The sequence below is a fragment of the Hippoglossus hippoglossus genome, chromosome 5 (assembly GCF_009819705.1).
Source record: "Hippoglossus hippoglossus isolate fHipHip1 chromosome 5, fHipHip1.pri, whole genome shotgun sequence".
Classification (NCBI taxonomy): Eukaryota; Metazoa; Chordata; class Actinopteri; order Pleuronectiformes; family Pleuronectidae; genus Hippoglossus; species Hippoglossus hippoglossus.
In genome coordinates this window covers 1,420,898-1,434,578 of record NC_047155.1, presented here as the reverse complement: position 1 = coordinate 1,434,578, position 13,681 = coordinate 1,420,898, and the positions used below count along the sequence as shown (strand labels likewise).

At 42.9% G+C, this 13,681-nt stretch overlaps 2 protein-coding genes and 1 pseudogene across 2 annotated transcripts; all 3 read right to left on the bottom strand.

Moving 5' to 3' along the window:
• Positions 1 to 1,638: 1,638 nt before the first annotated feature.
• Positions 1,639 to 3,784, bottom strand: LOC117762191 (odorant receptor 131-2-like). Its single transcript, XM_034586712.1, has 3 exons — positions 3,605 to 3,784; positions 2,962 to 3,090; positions 1,639 to 2,478 (listed from the first exon to the last, which is right to left on the bottom strand). The coding sequence occupies exons 1-3, from the start codon at positions 3,650 to 3,652 to the stop codon at positions 1,675 to 1,677; spliced, it is 981 nt and encodes a 326-aa protein (XP_034442603.1). The 5' UTR covers positions 3,653 to 3,784; the 3' UTR covers positions 1,639 to 1,674.
• A 1,878-nt stretch (positions 3,785 to 5,662) lies between these two features.
• On the bottom strand, positions 5,663 to 7,540 carry LOC117762194 (odorant receptor 131-2-like). Its single transcript, XM_034586718.1, has 2 exons — positions 7,385 to 7,540; positions 5,663 to 6,486 (listed from the first exon to the last, which is right to left on the bottom strand). Exons 1-2 carry the CDS (start codon positions 7,538 to 7,540, stop codon positions 5,668 to 5,670), a joined length of 975 nt encoding a protein of 324 aa, XP_034442609.1. The 3' UTR covers positions 5,663 to 5,667.
• A 2,743-nt stretch (positions 7,541 to 10,283) lies between these two features.
• LOC117761163 lies at positions 10,284 to 11,355 on the bottom strand (annotated as a pseudogene).
• Between the last annotated feature and the right edge of the window lie 2,326 nt (positions 11,356 to 13,681).

The following is a 13,681-nucleotide window of genomic DNA, read 5'->3' as shown; positions in this document are numbered from 1 at the left end:
CTGTTGTGTGAAGGGGACCGACAACGTGGTGGCAGACGCGTTGTTCCGGCTCCGCGGGGGGGCTGTAACAGCTCTTCTTGGTTCTCCGGGTCGTGGCCAGGTTTATTTGGCAGATTGTAGAATAATTGTTAGCTCATCTAAAGCATCCAGCCTGAGCTCAATATCGTTGGCGTGTCTGAGCTGAAGGTTTACTTGCTCTTGTAACTGACAGAGGTTATTCGGAGCTTCCTGGAGGTCTTCAGTCGAACACTGCCAGTCCTGCGATGTTTCCTCTGGCTTGATCAAAGCTACTTTGAGCTCAACACCGTACTTCTTACTTGAGGCCCTTCTTTTCGTTATAGCAGAGGCACATTTATTGGACTTCTTCTTTTCTTTTTCAAGTGCAGAGGCAGCGTGACTGGCTCTCTCCTCCAAGACAACCTTTTGTGTCAGGGCATCTACAAGTTGATCCTGTCTTGTCCTGGTTAGTGTGGTTAGTTAACTATTTAACTGAACTGTATATGATGACAGTCAGGTTCTGCACAACACTGTGTCTAGTGATGAACGCTAACTTAGCCTGATCACTTCTGTTTAACTTTAGTTGAAGTTACAGTTTTGCTAACGTTAGCCTCACATGAGCTAAGTAGCTGTCCTCGATTTGACCTTTCTTTACTAATATAAACGGAGGATGTATTAATTGACGTCATCACAGAGAAGCGTACTTCCTTTGAATTGTCTTGTGTGTGTTTGTGATTCTCTCCTTGTTGACCTGGTTTAAACTAAAGAGGAGAGAACAGGACGTCCACATGTTTGTGTTAAAAACAATAAACCTGTCACAATGTGGCAGAAGGCCGATGTGTCCAGGTCACTAAAGGTTTGGTTCCACTGTGTTTGGTTTTGCTCTGATTGTTGTGGAAACCACCAGAATCCAGTCTCCTTGATAACCAGTTGTCTTTCAGACCAGTTCTCCTGAACCAGTTGTCTCACTGGTATTTGACTATGGTCGTCTGTTGGCTCTTCATGATGGTTTGAGTGTTTCTCTACTAACTCCTTGTTTAGTGTTACTTGTTCCACTGACTACCTCTGGCACCATAATTATATTTCTAAAATCTACTGTCGCAGGGAAAACATTTTTAGTTTTTCTCTGTTTATGTTGACGAGACGTAAAGTTTTCCACAGCTTTTTCCTTGATTGTATTAATAAGTTCATATTAATGTATCTCTTCTTCTTTGTGCCTCTGCGCCGGCAGCAGACGGGACCACAGGCGCTGGTTATGTTCTCCGTCCCGTTTTCATGAATACGTTATATTTGGCACAAGGTCACTAAAGGTCATCTTCACTGTGACATGGTAATGTTTTGCATCAACACCTCAAGCTGTTGTTCTCTACGCCAATGGAGGTTGTGTTTTCATCAGCACTTGTTTGTCAGTTGGCAGGAAAACGACTGACTCAGCGAGTGACCTTCTAGTTTCAGATGGTGTTTCCTGTCATTGGACTGCTTGGTGGAGGTTATAAATTGGGAGGCGGGGACTCCGGCCTGTCAGTCTGACGTTGTTTTGCTATAATGTAAATATCAACATCGTTGTTAATTTTACATTTTTAATGAAGCCATTAAAAACCAGAGGGTATGATTCAACAGTGTGGACATTTTTATTCAGTCTGACAAAATTCCACTTTTATTGCTGTATAATCATTGTTAGTGCTGTGGTGTCACTTTCTTCAGCTTCTCCCGGCACCTGTTGCTCAGAAGGTTCATCTTGAAGTACTTCCTGAACTTTTTGTCTCTCACGCCGTAAATGATGGGGCTCAGGAAACGCGGCAGGATGTAGACGATGAGGTAGTTTGCAAATCTGATCTCCCGGATTCGACCGGGGAAGATGAGATGCAGAACAAGCTCCACACTGGGGGAGATGTAGGAGAGCAGGCACATGGACAGCTGGAGGCCGTGGAGCAGGATGGTGTTCCTGGCTCTCTGCGCCGACATCTTCTCTGTGGCCGCGGCTCTCGCTGCAAACAGTATTCGGAAGTAGGTGAAGATCAGAGTCAGAAACACAAAGGAGAAATAGATGATGTCAAACGCTTGTCTCTTAAGCGCGAGGATCGGGTCTTTGAACACGTTCTGGCGCAAACACAACACCGACCCATGAAAGAAGCTCAGGGATTCAGTGGCCAGAGTCACAAACAGATCTGTGATATCTGGAGCCGCGCACAGAAACCAAATCACCCCGATGACCTTGTACGTTTTTCTCACTGTGCAGATTTGCGAGTGGCGCAAAGGTTTGCAAATGGCAATGTAGCGCTCAATGGCCATGCTAGCTAAGTTGACCGGGGTGTTCCTGGTGGTGAAGACGGCCACCAGGATGAGGAGGCAGCAGAAAGACACGTTGATCTTGTAGAAGATGTAGCTTGAGACAAAAAGTGTGACGGTGACGGTCAGCTGGATGGCGTCGTTTATCACCATGTGGATGAAGAGGATATAACGAGGGTCTTCGTAAAAGGTCTGGAGGAAGACAAGTGAAGAGGGGGGGGGGGGGGGAAACAGCAACAGCTCTGAGTGTAAATGAAATAATTGTAATACAACAATATCAAATATGAATTGAACATAGTGCACAAAGGCCTGCAACTAACATTTATTTTCATCAACAGTTACTCTGCCAGTGATATATTGATCAAACAATGAATTTTTAATCTTTTAAAAAGTACAGAAAAGGGAAAATACTGAAGTAATATATGTTATATTTATGAAGGTTGATAAAGTGATTAGTTAATTTACAGAAGATTAATTGCCAATGCTTTCAACACTCAGTTAAAGGTTCATGTCACTTTTATTAAACAAAGATATTAAAATATTTCGTGTTTCCAGCTCCTAAAATGTGAGGATTTGATGTTTCTGTCTGTCGTACATCTCAAAGACAGACGTTCAGATTGAAGAATAGAAAATCCCTTTGAGTCTGTTCTATTGTTTGTGTGCGTGTGTTTGTACCTGGTGTCTGAAAAACGTGGAAACCAAGGTGCTGTGGATGTAACTGAGGATGAGCCACAACACAAACACAATCAGGTTCTTCACAAACGCTGAGGTGAAGGTGTCTCTGGTGAAGGTGACCTGATTCAGCTGCAGGGGGCGCCAAGTAGCAGAGACAGAAAAGACTTTTAGAAACACAGAGTCCTCAAAGTGCAGATCCTAATCCTTCTCTGTGTTTCTATCAGCTGACCTGCTTTCAGAGTTTCATCTTGCAGCAGGTTCATATTTAGTTTTTCATGAGCAGCAACAGGCTGTGAGTCAGCAGCATCATCCTCTCTTTTACACTCACACACAGACACAGCTTAAGCAGGTTGAGGTAATGATTCAAATTCAATTTAATCTCCTGTATCTTATGTGCATTCGTATTAATAACTTGTCAGTTTACATCAAAATAACAGTTTTTACAAGTAGTCAATAGAGTTTACTCTTTAACTTCATTTCAAATGTGGACTTGATGAAGAGAACACGATGGTGGCAAACTTAACTTTCCTACATTTTTATTTGCGTTGGTCTTAAAGAATTAAACAGCTTCAAGATTTTAAAACTTAAAAATGAATCAAAAACAAATGTTCAGATCAAAATAAACAACATTTTCATGCTTCACCTGATGAGGAAAACTCCTGTTGCCTCCTGGAGCCACTGACGAGCTCATGATCGACTGAGACCTGAGGCACAGACAGAGGCAGACATGTTGGAATCAGCCGGATCAATCTATCTACAGTCAACAGCTGGGAAATGACATTAAAACAGCAGCTTTGTGACGCACATGAAGTAGTTTGACCAAGTTTTTAAAAACCTCAAAAGCAAATAAAAGGTATATTAGTTTTATTTGTCTGTAGAAAATATCACGTTTTTCCTCTCAAATGTAAAAGAAATTCAATAATCAAGTTCATGTGAATCTGATATCTTATTCTTTTCAGGTAATTTGAAAACAATGACACTGAAATTCACTTTTCAGATCAAAATATTTCCTACATCAATGAGAGCTCTGCTTGATTTGAGTTTTATGACTTTCATCGTTCTGCCATTATTCCCTTTTCACCTTTTGCCTTTTCTGTCTCCTTCACTACCTGTTGGACAAGAGCATCGACTCATACAACACGCACTGGTGTTTATTATTTCATTTATACGAACTAAAGCTGATACGTTAAAGGGTTTTAAACGTGAACATGATATTATTCATGTCCATTAGTTTATTATAAAAACAGTTTAACATTAATAAGACCAATCAGCTGCTAAAACATGCAGTTTTAATACATGAAATAGAAACGCAACTGACAACAATATCATACTGAGCTTCATCTTAAATGAAGTGTCAACACAAATACAACAGTCACAACAGTCGGAAACACAGGCTGTAAACTCCTAAGATTTATCTCTAATTATTATTGATATTCACGTTTACATTCTTCCTGATAAAAGAGTAGCTAGCAATGTAAAGAATGTTTTTAAAACATTGACATTGAACTAAATCTTGAACTGAACTGTGTAAAGTGGTTCAGCAGAGAGTTGCAGTCTGCAGCTGCCTCACCCCCCCCCCTGTCCTGTTCCTACCTGAGTCCAGGTCAGACGCTGACGGCAGACGTCTCTTCACACCGGTCTTTATAAACACGTCAGAGTTCATCAGAGAAAAGGAAAACATGGTAATGCCGGAGGGAGGAGCTTGTGACGGTTATGTTGACGTCAGTGAGATCGAAGCATCTTTTATTTATCCTGTGATGTTTATGGCCTTGATTTGACTTGAGACCAGTGTCTCCATGAAGTGATGGACGCACCGTGGCCTCCTGCGGGGACACTGTTGTCCTCCCATTGGGTCGGTCTACTTAGTGATTAATCCGTCAGTTACTGTCTCAGTTACTCAATTTCACCATTGGTCTGAAATCTTTTTATTGAAAATGAAAAATGTCCATGACAATATGTAACAGTCTAAGGAGACGTTTTATTTAAAGCCCCCACGAGGAACTTCTCATGTTTGTCAAGCAGTTGTGTTCCCAGCGTCTCCTGCAGTAAAAACCTCCTTTTAGAAGGAGGGGAACAAATACACAATTCACAAACACAATGAACACGAGACGACTTGTGTAGGAGGAAGAAGTCCGGATCTGTTTTGAATCCTTTCTCCTGCTTTATCTTTTCCCCTTTTATCTTTTTTGTGGTTCTGCGGTTCTCTTTTCTGATCGTGTCCCAGCCTCAGCCATGACGACAACAAGCAGCGTCAAGAAGTAAGAATCTGTAAAGACGAGTGTGCTGCAGCTTCCTTTCCACCGGCTAGCGAGCTCCTCACTGTGCGCTGGTGGTTTTCATGTGGAGAAGAATCCGTGTGTCAGTCTGTGAAGTGGAGCTCTGACTGTGTCGTCCCACTCACTGACAAACGCTGGATATTACCCATGATCCTCGGCTTCCAGAACCATCGATTGGTGTTAATAACTCATATTTTAACTCAACAATGTTGTAGCTTAGAATTTTTCAAATGAAACCTGAAGAATTTGGAAATGTTCACTAAAAGTTAGTTTTAGTATTTGTTGATTTTATTTGTATTAGTCTGATGATTTAATAGATATTAAAAAGTGAAAACATAATCAGAAGAATTTAGAACCAAATGGCTGATCACACGTGGTTTCTCTGCTGGATATTGATATTAGACGTTTGCGGTTTGTGACTGTGAAGCTGTCACTTCAGTTGAATCCTCACTTTTGGCCCGGTGACGTGTTTCCGCTGGTTGTTGCTCGTACTGACTTTACACAGCAGGTACCTTCTCACATGTCTCCTGAAGAGCTGGTCTCGCAGTCCGTAGACGATGGGGCTGACAAAGCGCGGCAGGATCTGGGCAATGACGTAGGAGGAAAAGCGTATGGTGGAGTAGTTCTGGGGCAGCAGGTAGAGCAGACATTGTTCAAACATGGGTCTCACATAAACAATCATGCATAACAGCAACTGGAAGCCGTGGAGCAGAATAGTGTTTCTGGCTTTTTGAAAGTCTGCAGTCGCTCCCTTGGCAGTGAACAGAATCCTGAGGTACGTGTAGAAGAGCACGAGCCAAACGAAGACGAGACAAACGATGTGCGATGCGTCTCTCTTCTTCAGGCTGTAGCTGCTCCTGAACACCCTGTCCCTGACACAGGACGCCCTGGAGTGGAAGAACTGCAGAGGCTCAGTGGCCAGGAGGATGAAGAGGTCGGGTAGGATAGAAAGAGCACCCACAGCCCAGATCAGACCAATCAGGACGTAGGTGTTCCTGACGGTGCAGATCTGACCGTGGCGGAGGGGGATGCAGATGGCGACGTAGCACTCCACCGCCATTCCAGCCAGGTTCAGCGGGGTGTTGAGGGTGGTGGTGATGGTGACGATGAGCAGGACGAGGCAGAAGGGGACGTTGATCTTGTACAGGGCGTAGCTGATGATGTGGAGGAGGGTGGACAGGGCCAGCTGCATCATGTCGTTTATCACCAGGTGGATGAACAGAAGGTATCGAGGGCTCGAGGTGAAGATCTGTGAGGGGAAAACAGCAGGAGAATAAAAGTGACTCTCAACAAGTCACAGAAACAAACTCATAGCTTCAATATAACTCAAATATTTGGTAACTTTCTGAAGGGGGGGCGAGACCCTGAAGAGATCTGTGAGGCTCTTAAATCTCTTAAACACACTTTTTTATTATTGTGCTCCCGGAGAATCTGAACTCACCTTCAACTTTATATTTCCTTTTTTAATAATTTCAGTTCTTCACCGTAGCTTCTTCTCATTATTTTATTTATTTTTTACTAGTTTCTCATTTATTATTATTCTTATCATTTTTGATAATAATACCATATTTACCCCATATCTGTGAACAGTAGAACAAGTCTGATAAGGTCATGACAAAGTTGTGCTGCTGAATATGACTGAGGCATAAAAACAGGAATCCAATTAATAACATAATATTATTTAGTTTTGCTTTGGAGAAGCAATTTTATTTTTCTCAGAGAAATTGTTACAGTTTTTTGTTCCCTTTGTTCGGTTGATTAAATCCTTTGAACCTGGATATTCACGTGTGGCATACGGTCTCTTTCTGTCTCTAAACCAAACATGAAGCTGGTTCTCACCGTCTCAGCAGTTTGTCCTCTGGAGGGACATTAAAGCTGCTGCTCTTCAGGGCGGATGAAAGTGATCCTGAACGTAACTGTGCTCAGATCTTTGTCATGTATTTAAATTATACTTCAGATAAAGTTCTTCACCACAGTTTGTTCTCTATGAGACAATACGCTTTCAAATACATTTGCTCTTTATCTTCTGAATATTTTTAAATAATCTGTTCTGGAAAATGACTAATGACTCGTTTAAATAAAATACAGATTTCTTTCAGAAGAGTCAGTTTCCATTCATCCTGTTTGAGTTTTGTGTGGGAACAGACCTGGTGCTTCCTGAAGGTGTGAACCAGAGCACTATTGATGTAGTTAATGGAAATGCAGAGCACCGTCACCATCACATTCTTAGTCACAGCTGAGGTGAAGGTGTCTCGCTCCGTCGCATTCACGACAAAAGAGCCATTAACAGATGATACATTCATGTCTGGAATGGCAGAGTCTGAAAAAACAAAAAACAATATTGAAGGTTATTCTGTGAGCTCCAAAGTGTCACATATTCTATAGAATATTATTTTCTAAAAGTAAACTCTGTTCTAGGAAACATGCCACGAAATGTTGAACTGCACAGAACAACAAGTAATTATCTAAATCTAATGTGTCACAAACTCTTCAACTCGTCCTGAAGCTGGTTCAGTTCTTTCAGAGCGAAGAGTCAGATTAAACCCACAGCTGCTTTATGTCTGAGAATATAAATATTTTAAAGACAGGAACTACGACCACTTTAGAAAAACAACTGTCTCTTTATCCTGTAAATTACATTTCACAGAAAATCTGTAAACAGAGCGACAACAACTTCAAGAAAATCCACAATAATGAATCTAAATAAAGGAAATAACAGAAGAAAGAACATCACACATGATACATAATACATAATACATACACACACACACACACACACACACACACACACACACACACACACACACACACACACACACACACACACACACGATGAGTCAGTATTCAGGTCAGTAGGCATGAAAACACTGATCATACCCAGTAGGACGTCACACATCAGCACCTGGTTAACATCTGCTGCAGGTGCTGATGTCAGGACTTTATATAAGTTGATAGATGACACTGGGGATTATTGTGTGTTCATGTTGTGTTCATGTTGTGTTCATGTTGTGTGTATTTTAAAGGAACATTTTCACATTTGGGAAACTTTCTTAGAAAGACAGAAAACAAGAACAATGCAGTTTAAACTTTGTGCCTTAAAACAACTGTGATCAATATTTTTATTTTTTATTTGAATATGTTAAGTGACAATGTGTCTCTGTGATGAACTGAATCTGCTGCTCCACTCAGCTTAATGAAGCTCTACACTGAGTTTCCACTCTGCTCTACACTGAGTTTCCACTCTGCTCTACACTGAGTTTCCTCTCTGCTCTACACCGAGTTTCCTCTCTGCTCTACACTGAGTTTCCGCTCTGCTCTACACAGAGTTTCCGCTCTGCTCTACACCGAGTTTCCACTCTGCTCTACACCGAGTTTCCGTTCTGCTCTACACCGAGTTTCCACTCTGCTCTACACTGAGTTTCCGCTCTGCTCTACACTGAGTTCCCGCTCTGCTCTACACCGAGTTCCCTCTCTGCTCTACACCGAGTTTCCGCTCTGCTCTACACCGAGTTCCCGCTCTGCTCTACACCGAGTTCCCGCTCTGCTCTACACAGAGTTTCCGCTCTGCTCTACACCGAGTTTCCGCTCTGCTCTACACCGAGTTCCCGCTCTGCTCTACACCGAGTTCCCGCTCTGCTCTACACCGAGTTTCCGCTCTGCTCTACACAGAGTTTCCGCTCTGCTCTACACAGAGTTTCCACTCTGCTCTACACCGAGTTTCCGCTCTGCTCTACACCGAGTTTCCACTCTGCTCTACACCGAGTTTCCACTCTGGAACCATGAGAGAGAAACATTTATATCACTATTTATATGTACTATGATTTCTTCTTTTGGTCCATGTCCCATCTGCTAACATGGAGGAGGCAGGTTTATGAAATGTACTGCAGTCAGCCACCAGGGGGCATTTGAGATGGTTTGGCTTCACCTGCGGGGAGCTGTCATGTCGTCCCTGGTGATGACAGTAGGGTAATTAATTGAATGTGTCCTCCCTCCTCACTCCCACCTGACCTGCGCTCACTTCACACGTTAACGATAAACACACATCGGAAATTATTAGGACACGTAGAGTAGGTTACTTTGTGTTTCTTTTATTTGCTCTAGTGTTTATGAGACACGTATTTAAACACGTACACAAAAAGTTTTAAAATGTTGTGCGCACGCAGCTCAACTGCCTCACACAACACAACACAACACAACACAACACAACACGTGTACGACCAGGACATCAGGATTCATGATCCGACATCTTCCGTTAACGACTAAATACATGTTTGTATGAACCTCAATCTGAATTCTGCAGGTTTTTATAAAGATCAGTTCTACATTTGAGTGATTAGAAAAGAGCAGAGGAGCAGAACCACTTGCTGACCAGCGGAGTAATGCACCTCAATGCAGTGGTGCTGCTAAGAGGGGGGGGGGGCACCCTGACACAGTGAAGGGTGGCCTCAGTAGAGTGTTATAGGTGCAGCACACAGGTCTCAACTGAACGGATGTCTGTTGTCGTCTGATTTCTGAGTTGAAAACCTTATTTTGTACGGAACACACAACAGTAATAGTCGATAATACTTTTAAAAGCACGTTCTAGAAAACGAACGAGTTCAGATTTATCTGATTGTGCTGATGAAAAAGCAGTAATGACTGAGGATTGGATTCATAATTAGATAATAATCATGTTGTTATATTGAGATGCATTGACGTGGTGCATGCGACTGGTTGACTGCTAACTCGTTACTGAACCGTGAGGCAAGTGAAGATGCACATTTCTACTGCACCCCCACCTACACCTGACACCTGCACCCATTGGATGGTGCTAGCTGTCAATCACACTGTGGTATCCCCCCCCCCCCAACACACCCGGTGCTTTATGGTCTGTTTGACTCTAAATGATCATAATTCACTAAATGAACATCAGCTGTTTGAAGAAGACTTGAAACTAGAGACTGAGACAGAAACTCCTGAATGTTTCCTGACGTTATAAAGTCAGAATGTATTTGTTCTCATCTTCTCAGTCTTTGTTTAAAATGTGTCTGCACAGCAACATGAACTTCACCACGGTGTGATGGTTGATCTCAGTTTACATATCAGGTGCTTTTTCAGGTGCTGTCTGAACGTCTTGTCTCGTAGCCCATAAACCATCGGACTGATAAATCTGGGTAACACCTGAATGATGATATAAGAAACAAAGAACACGTGTACAAAATGTTTGGGGAACAAGTTCAACAGGGCATTCCTTATAACGTGGGCTAAATAGGTGAGCATGCACAGCAGCAGCTGAAAGCCATGGAGCAGGATGGTTTTACTTGCCTTCTTTGCATCTCCATCCCCTGATTTACTCCCTTTAGCAGCTTCAGCAGCAAGGAAGATCTTGAAGTACGCGTAGAGGAGCGTGAACCAAACACCAATCAGGTAGATAATGTAGGACACCTCCCTCTTCTTTACACTGACAGGGTGTCGGAACAGGTTGTTCCTCTCACAGAAAATAGTAGAATGAAATAACTGTAGAGGCTGTGTTGCCAGAACGATAAACACATCTGACAGAGCAGAAACTATGTTCATGGCCCAAATCCAACCTATGTTCTTCTGATGGTGCAGAGCTCCGCATGTCGCAGCGGTAGACAGACGGCGATGTAGCACTCCACCGCCATGGCAGCTAAATTCAATGGCGTGTTGAGGGTGGTGAAGATGGCAAGGGAGACGATGAGGCAACAGAGCGTCGCTTGGATCTCGTAGAAGACGTAACTAAAGAAAAACAGGCTGATTGTTGCAGTGAGCTGGATCATATCGTTCAACACCAGGTGGATGAATAAGATGTAACGAGGATTCAGGTACAATATCTGGAAGAGAGGAGAAGAAACAGAAGTCAATGAAACTCTCCTGTTAGTTTCTCTTTCCACCTGAAGTCCCTGATAAGATCAATGATCATGATAATAATAATAATAATAATAATAAAAGACATTATAAGGATTCTGACCTGGTGCTTCCTGAAGGTGTGAATCAGTGTGCAGTTGATGTAGTTGATGGTCAGACCAAGAGCCAGAAGGAACACATTCTTGGCCACAACTGTGCCCTGAGAGTCTCGATAACTCGTCACATTAAAGTTGTAAGAGGAGGAATTCATGGTGACGATGTGAGGATCCTGCAACTCTCTGTTACAGGGAAACATTTAACATATTTTCAGGTGGTGTTCAGATTGGTTCTGTAAATTCAAGCTTTAACACGTTCTTCTCTGGACCAGAAACCAAAGGAATACCTCTGATCAGCTGTTCAGGTTATCATGCACAGACCTCTAGTTTCAATCTGAAACCAACATTCACTCTGACAGACGTTGTCATGTTAGAGCAGTTTAAAAAACACGCCTGCAGGGCCAGATACGGAATAAAAACACACACTAGTGACGTGGATGGATCATTTAATAAAAGACAAATACAACCGTTAAAATACCTAAACATCAGCTAAACAAACAAATAACCACGTGAAACAAGTTTGACGGGTTAATGTGACATAGCGACTCCCGTTCCGCGCTACCTGTAGCAAAGTGAATAAAACCTGCTTCCTACCTCATTCCGCTCGGCGAGGGCTGTTAAACGAGGATTAAAATACGTCCGTAAGGTAAGGAATCGCCGTGCAGCTGGCGTCCTGTCGTTTCCGCTGCTACCATCCTTAAGACGCAGCTGTACGGCAGGTGTTTTATATCGGCTCGGACCGGAAGCGAGGGATTTGGTGTGTATATTACATCTGTCCGTGCCGTGAAAGCTACAGGCATTTACGCGAGGTGAGTCGCTACGTTTAAAAAGGACAACAAATTACTAACTTAAATAACACGATACATACTTGAACATAAAGTACAAAATAAACCCAACCCAAATAATAAATGAAACAATCTGCATAACCTACCAGGTTTAGCAGTCAGTTACACTCCCACCAAATCCTGATATAAACAATTCAACCAATTGTACTATACAGGATTTCTCGGCCATATCTAATTGCCCTTTACAGTAAAATATCTTGGGATGTTATGCATGTGATATTATCTATGTGCAGCATGTTTATACTAGTTGCTCTCGAGGAGGAGCACCAGTTTCTGGACGGGTCTCTCGACGAATGAGGGTTTGGATGAAAGACCTTGCCTTTTCATTGCTTTCCGCACTCCTGTTTGAATCTTGACCCGACGAACGAGACCGTCGCTGTCTGGAATTGCTTCAACCACTCGTGCTAGTAGCCACTGATTCCTTGGGAGGTTATCGTCTCTGACTATATCATTTACTTTCAGGTTACGTTGTGGTACATGCCATTTCTGTCGCTTACAGATGTTCAAGAGATACTCTTTTTTCCACCGACTCCAAAACTGTTCAACCAAATACTGGACTCTTCGCCACCTCTTTGTTGCATACAGATCCTCCTTAACAAACTTCCCAGGAGGTGGCAAAGGGACTTTGGACTTCATCATGATGAGGTGGTTGGGAGTCAATGGCTCTAGCGCCTTGGGATCATTGATTCCATCCACAGTAAGGGGGCGACTGTTAACGATGGCCATAGCTTCATAGAACAAAGTTCTGAGGGAAGCATCGTCAATTCGACCGGAGCATTGTGCAAGGGTAGCATTCAGCACGCTCCTAACGGTCCGGATTTGGCGCTCCCACACACCACCTGCATGGCTTGCAGAGGGGGCAGTAAAGACGAATTCGCAGTGGTTTTCAGCTAGGAAGAGTTCTATTTGCTTAGTGTCAGATTGTTTAAAAGCTCCTCTCAACTCATTCCTAGCACCGACAAAGTTGGTACCTTGATCACAGTGAAGTTGTCGGACAGCTCCTCTGATACTGATGAAGCACCTAAAGGCATTTATGAATGCATCAGTTGATAGGTCTTCCAGCATCTCAACATGGACTGCTCTAGAAGAAAGGCAAGTAAATATTAGACCATATCTTTTATACTCCTTGCGAGCCTTCTTGACAAGAAATGGGCCAAAGCAATCCATTCCGCTATATGCAAAGGGGTCTGAAATTTCAACTCGCTCTTTGGGAAGTTCAGCCATTCGTTGCACCTCGGTAGGTCGTCGAAGTTTCCTACATTGCACACAATCACGAACCAGCCTGGCCACTAGCTTACTCCCACCAATAACCCAGAATCCATTTGCTCTGAGTTCCATTTGAGTCTGGCTTCGGCCCTGATGGCAGGTCTTAATATGGCAATGAGGCAGAATCAGCGCGGTGATAGAACTCTCCTTTGGAAGAATTATTGGGTGTTTTAGTTCGTGACCAAGAGAAGACTGCTTCAATCTTCCACCAACACAAAGAGCTCCATCATGTAGGATCGGGTCAAGGGGAAAGAGATAACTTAATCTTGAAATACTCTTACTCTTTAGGAGCATTTCCAACTCTTTAACAAAGGCTTGCTGTTGAACAAGTTTGATTATAACTCAAGCAGCTTTTTCTCGTTCTTTGATA